The 18,311-nt window shown below is 40.1% G+C and overlaps 2 protein-coding genes and 1 long non-coding RNA gene across 6 annotated transcripts; 2 read left to right on the top strand and 1 right to left on the bottom strand.

Annotated features, from left to right (window-relative positions):
• The first annotated feature begins 17 nt into the window (after positions 1-17).
• Positions 18-2,177, top strand: LOC135803756 (U2 small nuclear ribonucleoprotein A'-like). Its single transcript, XM_065317447.1, has 5 exons — positions 18-215; positions 303-450; positions 591-943; positions 1,001-1,138; positions 1,192-2,177. Exons 1-5 carry the CDS (start codon positions 134-136, stop codon positions 1,236-1,238), a joined length of 768 nt encoding a protein of 255 aa, XP_065173519.1. The 5' UTR covers positions 18-133; the 3' UTR covers positions 1,239-2,177.
• Positions 2,178-2,595: 418 nt separating this feature from the next.
• On the bottom strand, positions 2,596-18,253 carry nmo (serine/threonine-protein kinase nemo). Of its 4 annotated transcripts, XR_010550864.1 has the most exons (9): positions 17,412-18,253; positions 7,679-7,808; positions 7,387-7,442; positions 6,651-6,843; positions 6,188-6,586; positions 5,924-6,125; positions 5,740-5,833; positions 4,532-4,727; positions 2,596-4,277 (listed from the first exon to the last, which is right to left on the bottom strand). XR_010550864.1 is itself a non-coding variant. In XM_065317446.1 (8 exons), the coding sequence occupies exons 1-8, from the start codon at positions 17,690-17,692 to the stop codon at positions 4,223-4,225; spliced, it is 1,410 nt and encodes a 469-aa protein (XP_065173518.1). In that variant the 5' UTR covers positions 17,693-18,251; the 3' UTR covers positions 2,596-4,222. The 4 variants fall into 4 exon arrangements, 1 of the variants encoding a protein (XP_065173518.1); XR_010550865.1 differs by lacking the exon at positions 4,532-4,727 and having other exon boundaries at positions 5,547-5,833; positions 17,412-18,250; XM_065317446.1 differs by lacking the exon at positions 4,532-4,727 and having other exon boundaries at positions 17,412-18,251.
• LOC135789577 (uncharacterized) lies at positions 12,895-14,033 on the top strand. Its single transcript, XR_010547603.1, has 2 exons — positions 12,895-13,100; positions 13,393-14,033. It is a non-coding gene; the product is annotated as an uncharacterized lncRNA (long non-coding RNA).
• Positions 18,254-18,311: the final 58 nt, after the last annotated feature.

The raw sequence follows: 18,311 nt of genomic DNA, 5'->3' as shown, positions 1-18,311 counted from the left end.
TAAACATTGTTAAGGTAGTTGCCTACTTCACCGTCGGCGCGCGTGTGTTTATAAATTTGCGGCTCAGAGTTGCGCCTATGGTTGAAAATATTTCAATTGTTGCGAAACGATAGTTTTATTATTATATACAAAAATGGTGAAACTAACAGCGGAAATTATCCAGAATTCTATGCAATATATAAACCCAGTTAAAGATCGTGAGTTGGATTTACGAGGTAAATAATGATTGTTTTTTAACCTGCAAATGCAAACGTTTTTCAACGATATATTTTATGATATTTGCTTTTATTTTATGTATACAGGATATAAGATACCCGAAATAGAAAACTTAGGTGCCACTGGCGATCAGTTTGATACCATTGACTTTTCTGATAATGATATTCGCCGGCTAGATGGCTTTCCATATCTTAAAAGGCTCAAGTGCTTATTACTGAATAACAATCGAATCATGTAAGTTACACCATAGAAATATTAGAAACAATGTTTCAATTGTAATTGTGTTTATTGTTTGTGACCAACCATTTTATTACACCAAAGTAGGTGTAATTTTTTTATAATTGTAATAAATATAAATAATTTGTTAATATTAGGAGATTGGGTGAACATTTAGAAGAACACATCCCAAATATGGAAACTATAGTCTTAACAGGCAATCAAATTGAAGAGCTGGGTGATATTGATCCATTGACAACCCTTGAAAAATTAACATGTCTGAGTTTACTTCACAATCCAGTCACGGCAAAACCGCACTATCGACTGTACATTATCCACAAATTCCCGAATTTACGTTTGCTTGACTTCCGTAAGATCACATTAAAGGAGAAAAAAGAAGCTAAGCATTTGTTTAAAAGCAAGAAAGGTAAAGAGTTGCAGAAGGAGATTAAGGAGAGGGCGAATACGTTTGTGCCAGGTGGGGAAGTACAAAACATTGCTAAGAGTAAAGGTAATTACATTAAATACTTATTTAGAAGCAAAATAATTGAAGAAAAATGTTATATAGGACTTACTGATGATGAAGTTGAGAAAATTCGGGAAGCAATCGCCAAAGCAGCGTCATTGGATGAAGTTGAACGACTACAACAACTACTTGAAGTTGGACATATTCCTGGTGGTGATGTTCAACAAAATGGAAACAATGGTAAGTATCTTATGAAAAATAATGCGAAAAGTTAATAAAATGAGCTATTTTAGGACACGCGATGCTTGCAAATATGGAGGTCGAAGATGGACCTGCATAACTCCTCTAACAATAGCCTTTGTGAGTATTAGAATAAGAATTAAATTTGATTTAAGAATATTAAGTTAATTTCCTACGCAAAGGTATGAATCAGATATAAAGTTGATACGAAAATATGATACTACACAAAGCGAAGCGAAAACACAAAGGGTTTATGTATTAATTTCAGTTGCTATTTGTTTTTGCAATAAATAAAAACTGTCTCCATACTTTGAATCAAGTCGGCGTTATTATCATTCCTGAATTCAATTGTTTGATGGTAAAAAGTCAAGTCGTAGCATGTCACGACTCGATCGGCAGTCGAATCCCAGTCAATATCCAAATTCGTCGTGGCGTGTTCTGGCCAAACCAAATCAACTCTGCTAAATTTTACCAAGTAGACACTGGACCCCTACGTATATCTTCGAATATTCCATCTACAATCCCGGTGAAATTAATTTCTACTGCTTGTAAATTCCACGCACACTGAAAATTCAAACATGTGCGATTCGCCTTGTCCGCCGACGTGCTTCAAGTACTGCTATTACACACCGTCGCAGTGCTACGTCCCGGTGGAATACTATGTGCCGATGAATTGTTCCGTACCGGTGCAGTGCAGTCTACAGTATGGCAGCCCGACGATACCTGGATGTCCCTGCCCGGCCAGTCCATGCTGCAGCCCCAGCTGCAATCCATGCTGTCCTTAGTGATGCAATGAGTCAAATGAAGACGGAGCGGAGTATGGTTATCATGAATAATGGAAAATGTGTCCCCCGTTTTGATTATGGTTGTGATTTGTCTTTGTGTATTGTCTGTATCTGTGTACTGTGTACGTTGGTTGAGTCTGTGTTCCCGTTCGGTTGTGGCTTTTCCCCAGCTAAATTGTTTTACATATTCTTCGTCTCGATTTAATTTAATATTCATTTTAATTTTGCTGAGTAAAAAATGGAATTCATGAAAATATTGCGTTTTGTTTTATTTGTTTTGAAGTAAATTTCGATTATTTCAAAAGCTGTATTTGAAATAAATGATTTTGTTATTTAAAAACGTGAAAGATTTCATTTTTATGTGAGAAATTAAAAGTTGGAATTTTTAAATTCTGATTGATAATTTAATTCTATGATTATTTTAGTTAAAAGTTACCTACTAACGTTTAACATAGGCAACCAGTTACACAATTGGAGGTTAAGGCATGCAAAAATCATTTTTTTTTTCTTAAAATTGCAAATTGAGCTTAAACGGTTAATGTTAGCAAAAAAAGTTACTAAAATAATCGATGTAGAATTAAATTATCCATCTGAATCCGAAAACAAAATATAAAAATACAAAATTTTAACGTTAAACTTGGGATAAAATTGGGATACCAAGATGCATAGCCATTTCATCATCAGTATTCGTGTATTTTGTTTTCATTTTTCTTTGATTCGAATGCAGCTATCATTTAGAATTATACTGGTGGCCACTTTGAACACTTACTAGAATCGTTTCTCGTAAAGACAAAAAACCATATCGCTAAACGTCACGTCGTCCCTTGCGCATCTCGCCCGAGAAACGAAATCATCCAAGGATCTTATACTTATAATGAATTATTTACATCTCGTTTATCAGGCGCGCGCATTCCATCAAATGTCTGAATCGATTGGTCCATTATTACCAATGGATGAGAGTTAAGCTGTTTCTTATTAAAATTATACACTTTGCTCTATCCTCACAACTATCCTCCCTCACATTATCATCATCGTCATTGTTTGTTGTTTTATACAGTCTTAAAAATTAATTAAATGTTATTTCGTCTTTCTTCACCCTGGCGTCACACAAACTATATATGTACATCACTATCATAAATTCATTAGTGAATCATCTTCATCGTCCTTGGTTCACGTGGTTGTGTATGTCTTGTGTATGTGGGGGAGGCAAATTACTATTAATATATCACAATTATACATAGTTATAGTTATCCGTTATCATTCAAAATGCATGAACTACGCTTGCCAAATGTACACTCGACTCTTACGCTAACTGAATTCGTATCGTTAACATTCAAATGTTACATACACCCATCATATATTTATAATGCAGTCTTATGAATTAATCCACTTCATCAAAACTCAAACCGTAACCCCCACGTCATTTCGTTTTTTCTTTCAAGTTCATTAATTTAAAATATATTTCCATGCACATTATATTCTAATATTTATCTTCATCTTAGAAAAGGCAGTGATTTAATTCTAAATCAAGTATATGTGTGTATGTGTGTGTGTAAGTGGTTTACATGTTTTCCCTACTTTTTGCTTACAATGCTAGAAATGTACAAGTTACACCAATCAGTCACCGATTTTCTTTTGTGTTTTTTTTTTCTTATATGTTTTGTTTTCTTGTCACCTAAGTTTATAGGTTATGTTTAATTACACTTAATGCGGTTTAGTTTCGCTCCCTAACTAAAAGAGTTTAAAAAATAAACATAGAATTAAAATGCACACCCACACGAAATGTCGCCAAATGCACTTTTGTTCGATACACACTAATATGATAATCACAAAAATTTATGTATATAATTATATAGATAAAATGTTACTAAATTGCATTGCGTTTGCGTCCATTCATCATAAATGCGCCACCGCCATCTCTCGGCACACAGTGTGTGTGCAACGCGTTTGCCTAACTCGCTAATATATAATTTATAGTAAGAAATTGGGAGGAGAGAACGAACACTAGCGTTAATATTACATAAATCCCTGAATCAAAAAATGTACACGATACACAATCCACTTGGCTACGAATTAGTGTCTGCGCGTGCGTGTCGCATGTGTTTGCAGTGTTTTGTTATGTTTCTTTCGTCTTTCAGCTTTTTTTGTATAATAAATATATTTGGTGTATTCGGTTTTCGCGGCGGCCGGCCATTTTTCTATTTTCTCTTCGCACACGATGCATATAATAGTCTTTGCACCTCCTGCTGCGTGGTGGTCGCATTCATGGCCCTTGCATGATCGACCATCGTCACGTTGGTCAGTCCCACTTGTGTGGCGAGGGCGGATGCTCGCTAGGGTGAGCCACCGTCGAACTGCAACAAGTAGAAATCAACGCATAAACAAACATACACACACTAATCATAAACTAATTCATGTCATTTACATCTAGATATAAAGCAGACAGAGATTGACAGACGACTACAAGAAAATACACAACTAGAAGTATAGTAAGAGTTAATTAAAACAAGCGATGTGAAACAAAATGGCTGACGGATGACCGACGGCCATTTTGTTGTGCGTCGCTGACGTGTTAGTGAAATAAAAATATAAAACGATATGCACTAACCTAATGAAAACATTTACACAAGCGGGCGGCACATGATCGGCTCGAGATGCGTGTTTTTGTTTCTTTCGGCGCATGTGTGTGTGAACTTAAATACGAATACGTGTGTTACGCGGCGCACAGAAAGATGACGGGCGAGAGCAAGATTTCGAGCGTCTTCTTGAAAGGTGCGCACTGCTTGCCGTGCTCTTTCGAATTCCTGCGAGTAGCCAACACAGACAATTTTATAAACGTCACAACAACAAGCTTCATCAACCCCCACATCATGAGCCCCCGCATCAAACACTACACACCATAGATAAAAATAAATAAAGACACCCAGATATAAAAACTTCCAAAATAAATCAAATGTTTCAAGTAATATAAATATAAATCGTATTTTGATCTCCATGCACAAAGTAAAAACCACAAAAACAACTACGATTGATTGATGTATAGTTCTACCAAACAAACAAACAAAAACAAAAGATGGTTTAGCGAGCATGCGTATTAAACTACTGGTTGTAAACATCTGCAACTACTTGGTTTTTGTTGATTCAACAAATAAAAGTGGTTGGTAAAACAATAAAAAACGACAGTCGCTCGCGCCAGCATGGAAATCAAACGTATTCGACGTTTTTTTTTTGCACTAAATTTTGAATTGAACTTGGTTCGAGAAATACGAGGTGTCTTTCTGTGTACAGAATTATTAGTAACAATGAACATTGAAACGATATATGGCACTATTGATTAAAAAAGTTGAGCTTATATAATATATATATATAGAGATTATAAAATCAAAAATAAAACACTTTGAGCATTTGGTGTACGCGCACAAAATTATCATGCATGCGCTCGCACGCAATGCAAGATTATTTAGGTTAGCGTTTGAGGTTATGTTGTTGATCGAGTGGTGTGCGAGAGTAGAAAATGGAGGATGCGAAAATGATAGAAAGAAAGAAAAATACGAGATGTGAGAAACAAAAACGAGAGAGCGTAGTAGACTCGTACACCAAATGTAGAAAGCGTTTTCGTTCACCTATGGTATTGCAATGGCGCGCTGCGCTGGCCGCTGTTTTGTCGTTTGTAGTAGTAGTAGTAGGTAGTACACTAGTAGTAGAAAGAAGTTCGATACTGTCAGGGGGTTCGGGTGGGGCGGCGGCGGGCGGGTGCGCGCGTTATCGCGCCCCTCGCCTCTGGGCCCTGCTGCGCCGCCACGCGCTCATTCTTACCTGGCGAAGCTCTTGAACGCCGCCGACTGCGGATTGATGCACAAGGGTACGCGCGACGTGTTCAACTGTTCCGCAATGAACTTGTGCATTTCCTCTGCAAAAACCACCAACAAACAATATAACATTAATTCTCCGATCATGTCATTAAAACAAGATGGCGATGTGTGTATGTTGGGTTGCATACCTTTGACCTGTCGTACTGATGTAAGCTTGCGTTCCCATCTGTCATCGAATGCTTGCGGTGCCGTCGTCTCAAACTCGGAGGTGTACTGCCGCATACCGCTGTTGGTCGTGTAGCAGCACTTGCACATGCACGAATGGTACCGAAGCCGCCCTTCGTCAAGATACGGGTGTGCCAATGCGTCCACCACACTTATTCGCTTATCCTACAAGCAAAAACACACACAAAACATAACCTCTAAATTATATATTGATAAATAAAACTTACTGGATCAAATACGAGCATCTGACATAACAGATGCACCACCTCAGGAGTGGCCTGACTACTCAGCGTGTAGAGAGCGGTGAGTGAAGGTGGCTTCTGCGCCCGATTGAGCATGTGTGACTTTGCGCCTTCGCACGCATACCGCATATCATCCATAGAGGGCGTACCCAACAACTCAGTGATCAACTCAAGCTGCTGGATTGGATTCTGCGCCTGGAAGAGTATGCGTCGTCCGAGCAGCTCGCCGAATATGCAACCAACCGACCACACGTCCACCGCTGCGGTGTAATGTCGCGCGCCCATGAGAATTTCCGGCGCGCGGTAGTACTGCGTGACCACCTCCTGAGTCATGTGCTTGGACGCGTCCGGCTCTTCGACACGCGCCAGACCAAAATCACAGATCTACAAACAAAAAAAAAAACCACACATAAATTCTACTTAATTTCACCATAAATCAATAAAATACCTTCAGAACACAGTTGCTATTGACGAGTAAATTCCCCGGCTTAATATCGCGATGCAGTATCCGCGCCGAATGCAGATACTTGAGCCCGCGCAGAATCTGGTACATAAACACCTTGATGTGATCGGAGGAGAGCGGCTGGTGCGAGACGATGATCTTGTGCAGGTCGCTCTGGAGCAGCTCGGTTATCACGTATCTGTGTTGGGTTGATGGTCAAGGAAATCACACGCATGCGCATACAAAATAAAAATAAAACAAAAAAACAAAACACAAGAGTGTTGAATGTGTGTATGCGTGCGCAGCACGGTCACATTCAGGGTCAGTGGTTTACCGGGCCCGGTCATCGGCTTCTCTCCACCGGAGCGCGGCGAAGAAGAATTTTGACGCAGCCAGCCAAGGTCGGCGATCGCTTCCTTTGTTATACCCTCAACACACTATATCATCATAAACTAACCTCAAAACAAATCTAGTAATACTGACATCTTGATATTACACATTACAATAGTGACTAAATTTTGTCTGCTTTTAAATTAATGACTGTTGTGGCAATGCGAACGAACGACGTGGATAATTAGCGTCCTTCTAAAATTATAACCGTTGACCCTGATGCGCGCATGCGTCTATATTCGTGTGTGCAACACTTTTCATGGTCGCGCACATTCGAACAAGATCGTTGGTTTTTTTGTTGTTGTATTTTCAACGCGATTGACGTATGCATTCATATAATAAAAAAGGATACATTTCTTGGAAGAAGTCGAGATGCGGTGGCTGCAGGATATCCAACGCAGAAAGCACCTGAAACATGAATAATTATTATAGAATGTGCGTGAAATACGCGTGCGCATTCCGATTACGCTATGCCGTTCGAGATTTGTGTTTAATCTCTTGACACACTTTTTCGTGCCCGGCACCGGCAGCGATTTGCTGCGATTCGGTGTAAAAATCGAGGACGATCATCGCCGCGTGACGAAAACATTTTCGGCGCTGCTGCTCAGCAGGACCCAAAAACATTTGCGCTAAACAATACTTACATTCTCGTGTTTAAAGAAGCAGAGCATCTTGAGTTCGCGAAAAACGCGCTTTGAGGACACCAGCGACTGAAACACATGCGGGAGCTTCTTCAGCGCCACTCGGCGGCCATCCCGCGGGTCGGTCACAGCCCTAAAACAAGCAAAAAACATAAATATTATAACAATAATATCGAATTTCGTCTGTTTTGGTAAAGTGTTTGAGGTTGTTTGCAAACATTTTCGCGTGTGCGCAATGTGCATCGCAGCACGCGCACGCGGAGGTCAGTTGCTTTTGCGATTATAAATAGCGGCTTAAACAGACGGGGGCGCCTTGTACGATCATTTAATTTTAAAACGGATGCAACGGCCGCGCGGAACTGCAAGATCAAGTGTGTAAGCAAAAATATGACTGAATGCAATGCCAACATGCACGTATTTACAAAATTACCAAGTTGGAAAACGTACCATGGTTTTAAATCGCGCTTATTGCGAGAAATATGATATTTGAATGAATAAAAATGACGTTTAGGCAAAACTGTCATTAGAAGCAGAATTTTCGTTGTTTACGCCCGGTAGTTATGCAACTTTCAATACACCAAATATATCAACATGAAAAAAATAATTTTTTATCGTTTTAAAGAGTTTTTATTATTCAAATCTTTTTTTAAGAGGTTTTTATAATAATAAAAAAAATTCTGATTAGTTTTCACCTAAATACAACGAAATTTGATTGAAATATGATATTTGGAGGTTGTACATGGTTGCCAAACTAAAATATAGTGTAAGTATGCAACCAAACTTGCATCTAATACAAATTCCCTAATTTACAACCGATTTTTGACATTTGGCAATAAAACAAGATGAAATCCAATCTAAAATCAACAATTTTACTTGAACCATTAAAACCACCACATCAAACATACTTCTGGTGCCCATTGGTAAACATTATGTCAATTTTCAGCGAGACACAAAGACATTTTTCCACTTCTTTAATCTCCAGTGCTCAGAATTCATAGCATGAATATGCTTATACTTACGCATATGCATATTTCATGCTCATAATGGTCATGTTATGTTATGTGCGAGACAGCGTCGTGTTACACTTTGCCGACCGACCAGAGAGACGGATGCTCTGCACTCACACTCACACACATACACACAGAGCGCCGAATCAAGAATTATTCATGGTATGATATTGGTCGATGCGTTTGTTCGACCAGTCGGCACCGCGAGTCGACTTAGCGCTCACACTGAAACGAGTGTGTGTGCGCGCGCACGCCTGTGCGCAGGCAGGATGTTGAACTTGGTAAATGGCCAAGGTGGAGTTGTACAAGGTAGGTTCAAGGCCGTTTTTACATACTTCTTTGTTCTCATGCACCGCGCATCCACACACACACAGATAATAACCATAATCACCACCCTCTCAAATAAAAACAAAAATTACACGTTTGACAACAAACTCAGGTACATAACCAAACCTAACCTAAATTTAGTTTAATTAATGCCACAATCAAATCTGTGCAATACATCAACCAGATATGCATGTTGCATTCACATGACATCCCCATATCTGCCTGCTGCTGCTGCTTATCATGTATTGTCGTAATCTGTTGTACAGGTCTACGCTGCGTCTACTCGTAACATATAATAACAATGCGACCAGGGGTCCATGTCGATAATTAGCAAGCAGCTCGAACGCGGCTGGCCTGCACGCACGTTCCCGGCCTGTGTCCGCCCGCTTCGCAGTCGCAGTCGCGTCTTTGATGTTATTACGAGCAACGGCCAGCAACCACATGTACACCATCATGATACATGCACCTTCATTTCTCACGCGTATACTATACACGTACGTTGACTCCCAACACACAACAGCCAGAGTACGAGTATATAATATTATAGTGTGGATATAAATTACTGGGCCGGTTGTCTTCACGCAGGTTGAAAACTTGTTTGTTTCTGGGGTGGTATTTTTAATCTACGGATGCAATTTGTTAGATTTGCTAGATTGTAAATGTAAAACTGGTTGCCTAGTTGCTCGACGAGTTGATTTTAGGGGGTGAATGTCGAGTTGGCGGAGCGCTCGATCGAGCCCAGCCAGCAGCCCGCCTGGTGCGGCGGCCCGAGAGCAGAGCGGCTATCGAACCCTTCTCCCTGCCAGCAGCCAGTCAGCCAACCAGCCCTGCGTCTGCAATTCGCCTTGCGCCTTCCACCAACCAACAGAATGGTGTCTCATTCAGTAAAAAAAAAACCTCCAAATATTTAATTTCTACGTCGAATGCCTACTAATATTATAAATGCGAAAGTCCTGATGTTTGTTACACTTTCACGCACAAACTACTTAACAGATCATCATGAAAATTTGTAGACATATTCTTAGTGGTCCCCGAATGGTTATAGGCTACTTTTTATTTAATAAAAAAAATTATTTTTGAAATAAAATAAAGAATTAGTTTAGCCAATAATACCTCTGCATCTGGCTATTTGACTACTTTAACGCCATCTAGCATTCCAGCAATGAAGCTCAAACCTAAGTACTATAGTACCATCACACTGTATTATCACACTGTATTACCGACAGCTACGTCAACATCAAATCCAATTGACTACACTATGGAGACTGTACACTATACTTCCATAGACTATACTTTCAGCCATTTTAAACTTCCCGCCATTCTACTTCATTGTTACTTCTTCTGTGACTACAGACGCGTACGGAAGCAACTTCATTATTTTAGATATTCGCGAGCGAGGCCGCGGGTTAAAGCTAGTAAGGAATAATTTAATACGATTTGTTAGTTAAAACGTTTATAACTCAGGAACGGTTGGACAGATTTTGATCATCTATGATTTTTTATATTCATCTTGGTCCAGAATAAGAGAATAAATATTAAAAGATTGAAAATTTTTATTTAAAGGATGTTAAATAAGGGATGAAAGTTTATATGGAAATTTTTGCGTGAAAGTGTAACAAACATCAGGACATTCGCAATTATAATATTAGTAGGGATATTCGCGAGCGAAGCCGCGGATTAATGCTAGTGTATACATAAAACCGATTAAAATCGTCAATCGTCAGCGATTACATGATTGTGGTTATGTCTGCATTACCGGCAGAAAGAAACAATGCAACACACCGTGCACAGTGTTTTGTTTGGAAGTAGAAAGCGTCCGTTGGTGCTAATTACCGGCTTGCGATTGTATAATGCGGATGAAATTCGGCGCCGTTCTCGTTCGTTAAATTTTTCGGACATTTCGCATAATTCTCCTAAAAAATCTTTTCAAGAGAAGGTTGCGCGGTGATTGCCACACAACACCGCGACGCGGCGCCGCGAACGTATGCACATTCGTGTGCGTGTGACATAAGTGAAAACCATGTCAGTAGGTCGGCGAGCAATCGCACACACAAAACGGAAACATATTTCGACCCATTCGACATTTCGGCGTTGCACAAAGCCGCAAAACAAAATCCCAAACATTGAAAAACTAAATAATAAATATTAAACGATATCATTTTGGATGCAAAGTTTTACTAACTCATCATTCGGTTATATTGTAGAAAGGCACCATAGGAAAAGTTATAACAAAATGGCCGTCTCTCGGTCTCTGCGGGCGTTGTGCAATTGTTTTCAACTTCAACTTCAACAACTTACAAGTTGCCTACAGTGCCAATACCGGGTGTTGCATAAAAGTTTATAATACATCAAAGACAGCAAGTTTTGTTGTTGTATTGTACTCGTAATAGTAATACACTTGTACGAGTGCGCATGACATTGCGTAAATCGTATCCAATCGTAAGTTTTGCGTTATTTTAATTTATTGATTGTTTATAATAACAAAATTATAAACAAAACTCAAATGCATTGGTATTGTATACTAGCTATTGCCCGCGACTTCGTTCCGGCAGTGTTTAATAAAAATGTAATTCGTTTTTACTCTCTTGTTCTAGACATACTCGTAGTAAGAGTCAATTCTATCAATAAGATTAGCAATTTTAATTTAAACAAATTATGCATATAAAGTTTTGTCAATAATGCACTTCAGCGCGCCATCTCGAATTCAACTATTTAACTATAACTATGATTGAATCTCAATGTCAAATTTTATTCTATAGAAAAGAGCTGTTTTGAGGATTTTCCCGGCAATTATTCGAATTTTTCTCACCTTTTAAACCTTCCCTAAACCTCCACGAATAATTCAAGACCAAGATAAGATAAATCCGTTCAGCCGTTCTCGGGTTTTAGCGAGACTAACAAACAGCAATTCATTTTTATATATATAGAAGATAGAAGATGCCTACGAGTGAATGGAAATAATTTGAAATAATTTGAAAATATTTCCTAAGGAGGGTTTGGTATGATGCTGCGCCCTCAGGGTGGATACGATGATAAATGACGAAAATTTGAGGCACGCAGAGCGCGCGAACGGTGATTACCGCGTGCCGGGATTAGCTCCGGCACTCGAAACATGTGTGCTGCACTGCTGCCGTGCATGCACGGCCCTTTTGGATGATGGGAAACTCGAACCGGCATCCGTTTCACATACACACGCAGCACACCAGCAGTTGGTTGGTTGGTTGGTTTGAAGCAGAGGCACGACATGTGTTTCGAGTTTGGAGCGCATTCGAGAGGCCCGTGTTGTGTTGTGGAAGCGGTTAGAGTTGTACGACGAGCATGGAAGTCGGTACATAGTCGCGGTGTATGGTCGGAGTTTGAAGTTAAAAACCGGCGCGACGAAGCATTTCCTGTTTGTACGTGCAGAGGCAAGCAGCCTGGCGTTCGAAGGCTTCCAAACAGAAAGCAGGACGTGGAGACGACCACAAACAAAATACTATTTAAAACGTTTTTAAATAGTATTACAAAAAACTATTATTTACCAGAAGGGAAAATTATGTTTATATAAATTTAAGTAAATTGACAGAAATCTTCTATATATATAAAAATAAATTGCTGTTCGTTAGTCTCGCTAAAACTCGAGAACGGCTGAACGGATTTATCTTATCTTGGTCTTGAATTATTCGTGGATGTCTAGGGAAGGTATAAAAGGTGAGAAATATTCGAATAATTGCCGGGAAAATCCTCAAAACAGCTCTTTTCTATAGAATAAAATTTGACATTGAGATTCAATCATAGTTATAGTTAAATGGTTGAATTCGAGATGGCGCGTTGAAGTGCATTATTGACAAAACTTTATATGCATAATTTCTTTATTTTAAAATTGCTAATCTTATTGATAGAATTGACTCTTACTCCGAGTAGGGGAGAGCAGGTAGGATTCGTACAGTAGGAGCATTCGTACAGTCCTTATTCCTACCACTGTAGAATACTTTGACAGGTCTGTGTTTGTGTGCGTGAGACCCACTCGCACGCATAGGTTACTCGCGGGGTGAGACGTCAGTGCAGCCGCCGGCTTCGACGCAACGAGTCGTAACGTGATTTCGCGCCAAGTAAGTATTTTTTGGTTATGTTTTTAAACATCTTTGTTTATTCACGCTTTATTCCTATTGTAAAAGTGAATGTACACAGTTTGTGAAGGAATAACTTAGTTTAGCATGTAAATATAGATTTTGGCCCAGTTTCAGCGGTTATTTTTATTTTCGATATTAATTGTTTTTTTTGGTGTTGGGGAACCTTCGTACAGGTAGGGGTGGGGTAGATTCGTACGTGTACGAATGCTCCCCGTGCCTGACTGGACATTTAAATGTATCTATTTTTCAGTAAAATCTAATATTGTTACAGAACCATGCCGCGAATATATATTAAAAAGGGGACGAGGACGGGAGAGGTAGATGAAGGTGCAATAGAATCGGCGATAAAAGAAGTTTTGGATAAGACATTATCTATTAGAAAATCTGCACAAAAATATGGCGTCAAACCAACAACACTCGAAAGTCGTCTGAAAAGTTTCATCAACAAGAAGCTGCCGAAAATATGCCTACCCGTGCGTTCACTTCCAAGTTTACGTCAAATCAGGTGTTTTCAACTGAGTGGACAGAGATTCAATAAAGAAAACAAGGAAAGGAAAGCTACCAGGCAAATCTAGAATTTACACTGATACTCCGGAAAAAGATAGACTGGCAGAAATAGAAAAAGGAAGACTATTGAAGAAGCAAGTGCAAGAGAAAAAACAAAAAGCTAAGGCCATCAAAGCTCTACATCTTGTCTTAGATGCAGATAACGCATCTTCAATAAAGAGGAAATCTCAATCGAAAGAGTCATTTAATTTAAAGAAGCAAAAGAAAACTACAAAGACTGATAATGAAGCAAATGCATATTATATGATACCTATGAATACCTAAATAATATATCTTGGTTCTTAATACAAAAATGCTGATTCTGTGTTAAATTGATCTCAATAAATGATTAAATTTAATCAACAATTGTTTATTTTCTTTGACTGTATGAAGGTACCCCATCATGTACGAAAGTACCCACACTATGCACGAAGGTACCCCGTGTGTGGGGTACTTTCGTACATTTCCATTTTGGAAAACTGATCATAATTCTGTCTGTGTGATTTGTGACGGAGCTGTACCATACTATAATTATAGGCAGATATATAGGCTATATAGGGACATTAAACTTATTCGAATATATTATATAGTTTAGTTTTAATATGGCGTCAAGTAAAAAATGTACGAATCCTACCTGCTCTCCCCTATGTCTAGAACAAGAGAGTAAAAACGAATTACATTTTTATTAAACACTGCCGGAACGAAGTCGCGGGCAACAGCTAGTTAGTTTTAAAAAAAATCCGCTAGATGGCGTTTTGCTTTTAATCAGGTTTGGTTGCTACCATTGTGTGAGAAGAGAAGTATTAATTTGTTTAGACAAGTGTAATGAATAAGTAACTTGTGTTGGCTTGTCAAGGTTCAAGGTAAGTGGAACTTCGTGCAATGATGAATAAATGCAGCGCCGCCTACTAATTTATATAAGCTTAGAATGAGAATTATCAGCCAATATCTCAGAAGTTGGGATGTGCATGCATTTAGGCAATTTTCTATGCACAAAGAAGTGACATGCTAGTGTCTGTCAAAAAATGTCAAAAAATAACACAACTTACAAATTTCTATTTCTATTACAACTTCATCTTCCTTTCATAATTCAAAAAAATCGAATATCGATAATGTCATTCCCTGGCCTTTACCGCCTAGATAGAATCCTTTAGGTTTAACGTTCGGATGGAAAAGAATAGTATGATACATAAGCACCCCGCCGAAGGGTGTGCGGACACGACCACCGTTACGTTACTCCTCGGCGTCGTTTTGCGTCGTTGCGAGCGAAGGGGGCCCGCACTCCCATTCACATTTTCATATCTCCCAACAGTACGTACAACGTACATATACTAAATATCCCGAGTGCACAGCAGCACCGCTTGTGTTTCTCTCCATTTCTCTCCTCTCCTCTCCTATCCTCATCACTTGTACTTTTCCGGAGCCGGAGAGGGATCTCAGCGACCCCATGTGCTAACACTAACAGCAACCCAAACCGGAGGAGAGGAGAGAAGGTCCTTTCTTGCTACACACCACTGCATATCGCTGGCGTATCATTCGCCTAGGTCCCCAGGACCAGGACAACCCAGCATGACATGAAACAACGCATCTGTCTTTCTCTTACTTATACTACAATACAGCTTCTCAACTGCTAACTGTAGGGGATTCACATCCACATCTACACCCTACACTCCCCTATAGAATAGAATACACAAGATCAACCTTTCACGTTTCGCCTAATGTGTCCCAACATTAATCAAGCGATATATAAAAAAGTGCAAACCGTTAGAGTTAGACTCAGCACCTGGACGCTATCAGTGCAGATCACTACGAACCTACAACTTCCTCGTCGCCAAGCCTCCGTAACTCCAACGGGTCTTTCTCTCCATCACACGTATATATTGGCATAATTGCCAATTAGCATCCGCATATTGCTTTCCGATGATGACGCGCGCCGGCGTCGCGCGCGGACGCAAACGGGTTACGTCGCCGCCGCCGCCGCCGCCACCGCCGCTGACGCAGACTTCAGCCCCTCTCAGGCTGGCGCGTCACGGCGACTCGACAGCTAGCCGTGATATAATCGAATCGAATCGGCGACATACACTCGCAATTTTTATCATTACCCATGTAATGATTATTTATAATTGAATAGAATAAACAAACACCACGAGATATTATATACCTATTGTTACTAAATAAACAAAGTCACATTCCACACTTTTTTTTAAATTTTTTTTTTTATTTTTTTAATTTTCTTAATTATTAACTGAAATGTTTTTTTTTTAACTTTTTTAAAACCGCAAATTTGCAATGCAATATAATGCAATGCAACCAGGTGTATCCGCAGGTGTGCCCATCACCTGCCTTTTCATTTTCATGTCTCAGTCTCTTCAAACACCAAAAACAAAACGTTTTATATAATCTTCCAGCCTTTCTTCCTATCACATCACATCATAACACATTAAATGTTAAAAATGAACGTTCGTAGGCGACGTAGGCGTGCGTTTAACTGCGCTTTGTTGATTATATTTTTGGGGCCGTTATACTTTTACCCAAATTGAGTCTTGCCTCCAGTGGGCACACGCAGGCAACGTTTTACAACAACAATGGCGATTGTTTTGCCAAACTTTATTGTACGCATCGACGTAACATTGGTAACCACGGTCTCACATACTTCCAAAAGAACTATTATCCTGCATAATAATAATATCGTTCTATAAATATATATAAAAATGAATTGCTGTTCGTTAGTCTCGCTAAAACTCGAGAACGGCTGAACGGATTTATCTTATCTTGGTCTTGAATTATTCGTGGAGGTCTAGGGAAGGTTTAAAAGGTGAGAAAAATTCGAATAATTGCCGGGAAAATCTTCAAAACAGCTCTTTTCTATAGAATAAAATTTGACATTGAGATTCAATCATAGTTATAGTTAAATAGTTGAATTCGAGATGGCGCACTGAAGTGCATTATTGACAAAACTTTATATGCATAATTTCTTTAAATTAAAATTGCTAATCTTATTGATAGAATTGACTCTTACTACGAGTATGTCTAGAACAAGAGAGTAAAAATGAATTACATTTTTATTAAACACTGCCGGAACGAAGTCACGGGCAATTCTATAAATGTCGATTTTATATCTTTTTATTTTTTATTCTTTATTATTCATTCTACAACAGAAGAGAAGAAAGGTCGTAAAGTGTGAGAACGACCAGAGTCCGAAAGAATTGAGACTGAGACCTTGTTCCGTCATTATACAAGAACTTCTTCTTCTTCTTCTGCTTCTTTGGGACCTGTTTGATGATGCACGTTCTTCCAAGAAGAAGAACCAGTCTGTTTTTCGTTTATTACACGCGCGCAGCGCAACATTTCGGGTACTTTTGCTCTAGAGTCTAGAGAAAATGCGCAGGTAGATAAACATTTTCTAATCACGATAGAAACGCAGGTATGTGCAAAAGGTTCACATCTGGGACCTCTGGATGCCCTACAGCATCATTTCCGAGCAGGCAGAGAAGAAAATTCGAAAACCATTCGAACCGGTTCTCTTTGTGGGCATTCGTGGACCTTATGCCACATTATACAGGGTGTTATAAATATAAATATAACCAGACAAAGGGTCTGGGTTTGGTATAAGCGTACCAGCTGTCGTTTTAGGGCAGGTGGTCGACCGAGCGCTGCGCAACGATCATCGAACCATGAAAACCACACAACATGGCGACAAACATTTTTTTTTATTTTTTAAATATTTTATATTTGGGTACTTACCAAACTACACCGAATGCACCATACCCAATGGGACGATCCGGCTGCACCTGTTCCTGCGTGTGGGCGGGCGCGGCGGCATGCTGGGGGTGGTAGTAGGGTTGTGCGGCGTGAGGTGCTTGCGCTCCGGCCGCGACGGCAGCCGCTGCTGCGCCGCCGTTGCCACCCGCCGCCGCCACGGTCGGCCCCGCCGCGCCCTGCATCAGCGACATGGAGACGGCCGACATCGTCGTCGTCGCCGCGGAGGCGCCCCGCGAATGCCGGCTAGGGCCGACCACAGCCATCAGATGCACCAGCGCGATTGCGTGCTCACCCGCGCGCGCGTCCTTCGGCTACTCCTCGGCGACGAGCTCAACAGCGTGCACAAATGTTCATAGTATTAATATATTACTCTTCACTGGATTTCCCACCGCGTCACGGCGCTGTCTATGCTTGTTTTTTTTTATTTATTTATTGGAAAATCGAAGACATTCACACTGTTTGTATCACACTGTACACTTGTATTGGCTGCTTGCTTACTGTTTGGGTTTGGTTTTACACTGCCAGGGTCCCTTTTCTTTGTGCTTTGTGCACTCAGCGCTGCTGCTGTTCTATCGATGTGACTGTGAACACGGCGTGATTCGTGTTTGCTGGTTTAGCTGATCGGCAATTGCTTGCGTTTATGGATAGCTTGTGTGGAGGCGGCAACGACTAGTGTGTGGCCCTTTCGATGCGACGCGAATCAGCCACTCGGCGCAGGCGATATGGGTTCCACTCTCGTCGGTCGATAAACGCGCGCGGTGACCGATCCTGCTTTCTCGTCCGGACTGACTAATTTGAAGCAAACGTGCTGTGAACTGGCTACCCTCGTCGGAGCCTATACGAAGCTCCCGAAGCTTTACGAAGAAATACGATCATTGTAAA

This window comes from Atheta coriaria, unplaced genomic scaffold (assembly GCF_025399875.1).
Source record: "Atheta coriaria isolate IRGN ID8LTWV9N9 unplaced genomic scaffold, Caltech_Dcor_3.1 hic_scaffold_3_pilon, whole genome shotgun sequence".
Taxonomy (NCBI): Eukaryota; Metazoa; Arthropoda; class Insecta; order Coleoptera; family Staphylinidae; genus Dalotia; species Dalotia coriaria.
This window is presented reverse-complemented; position numbering and strand designations above follow the sequence as displayed.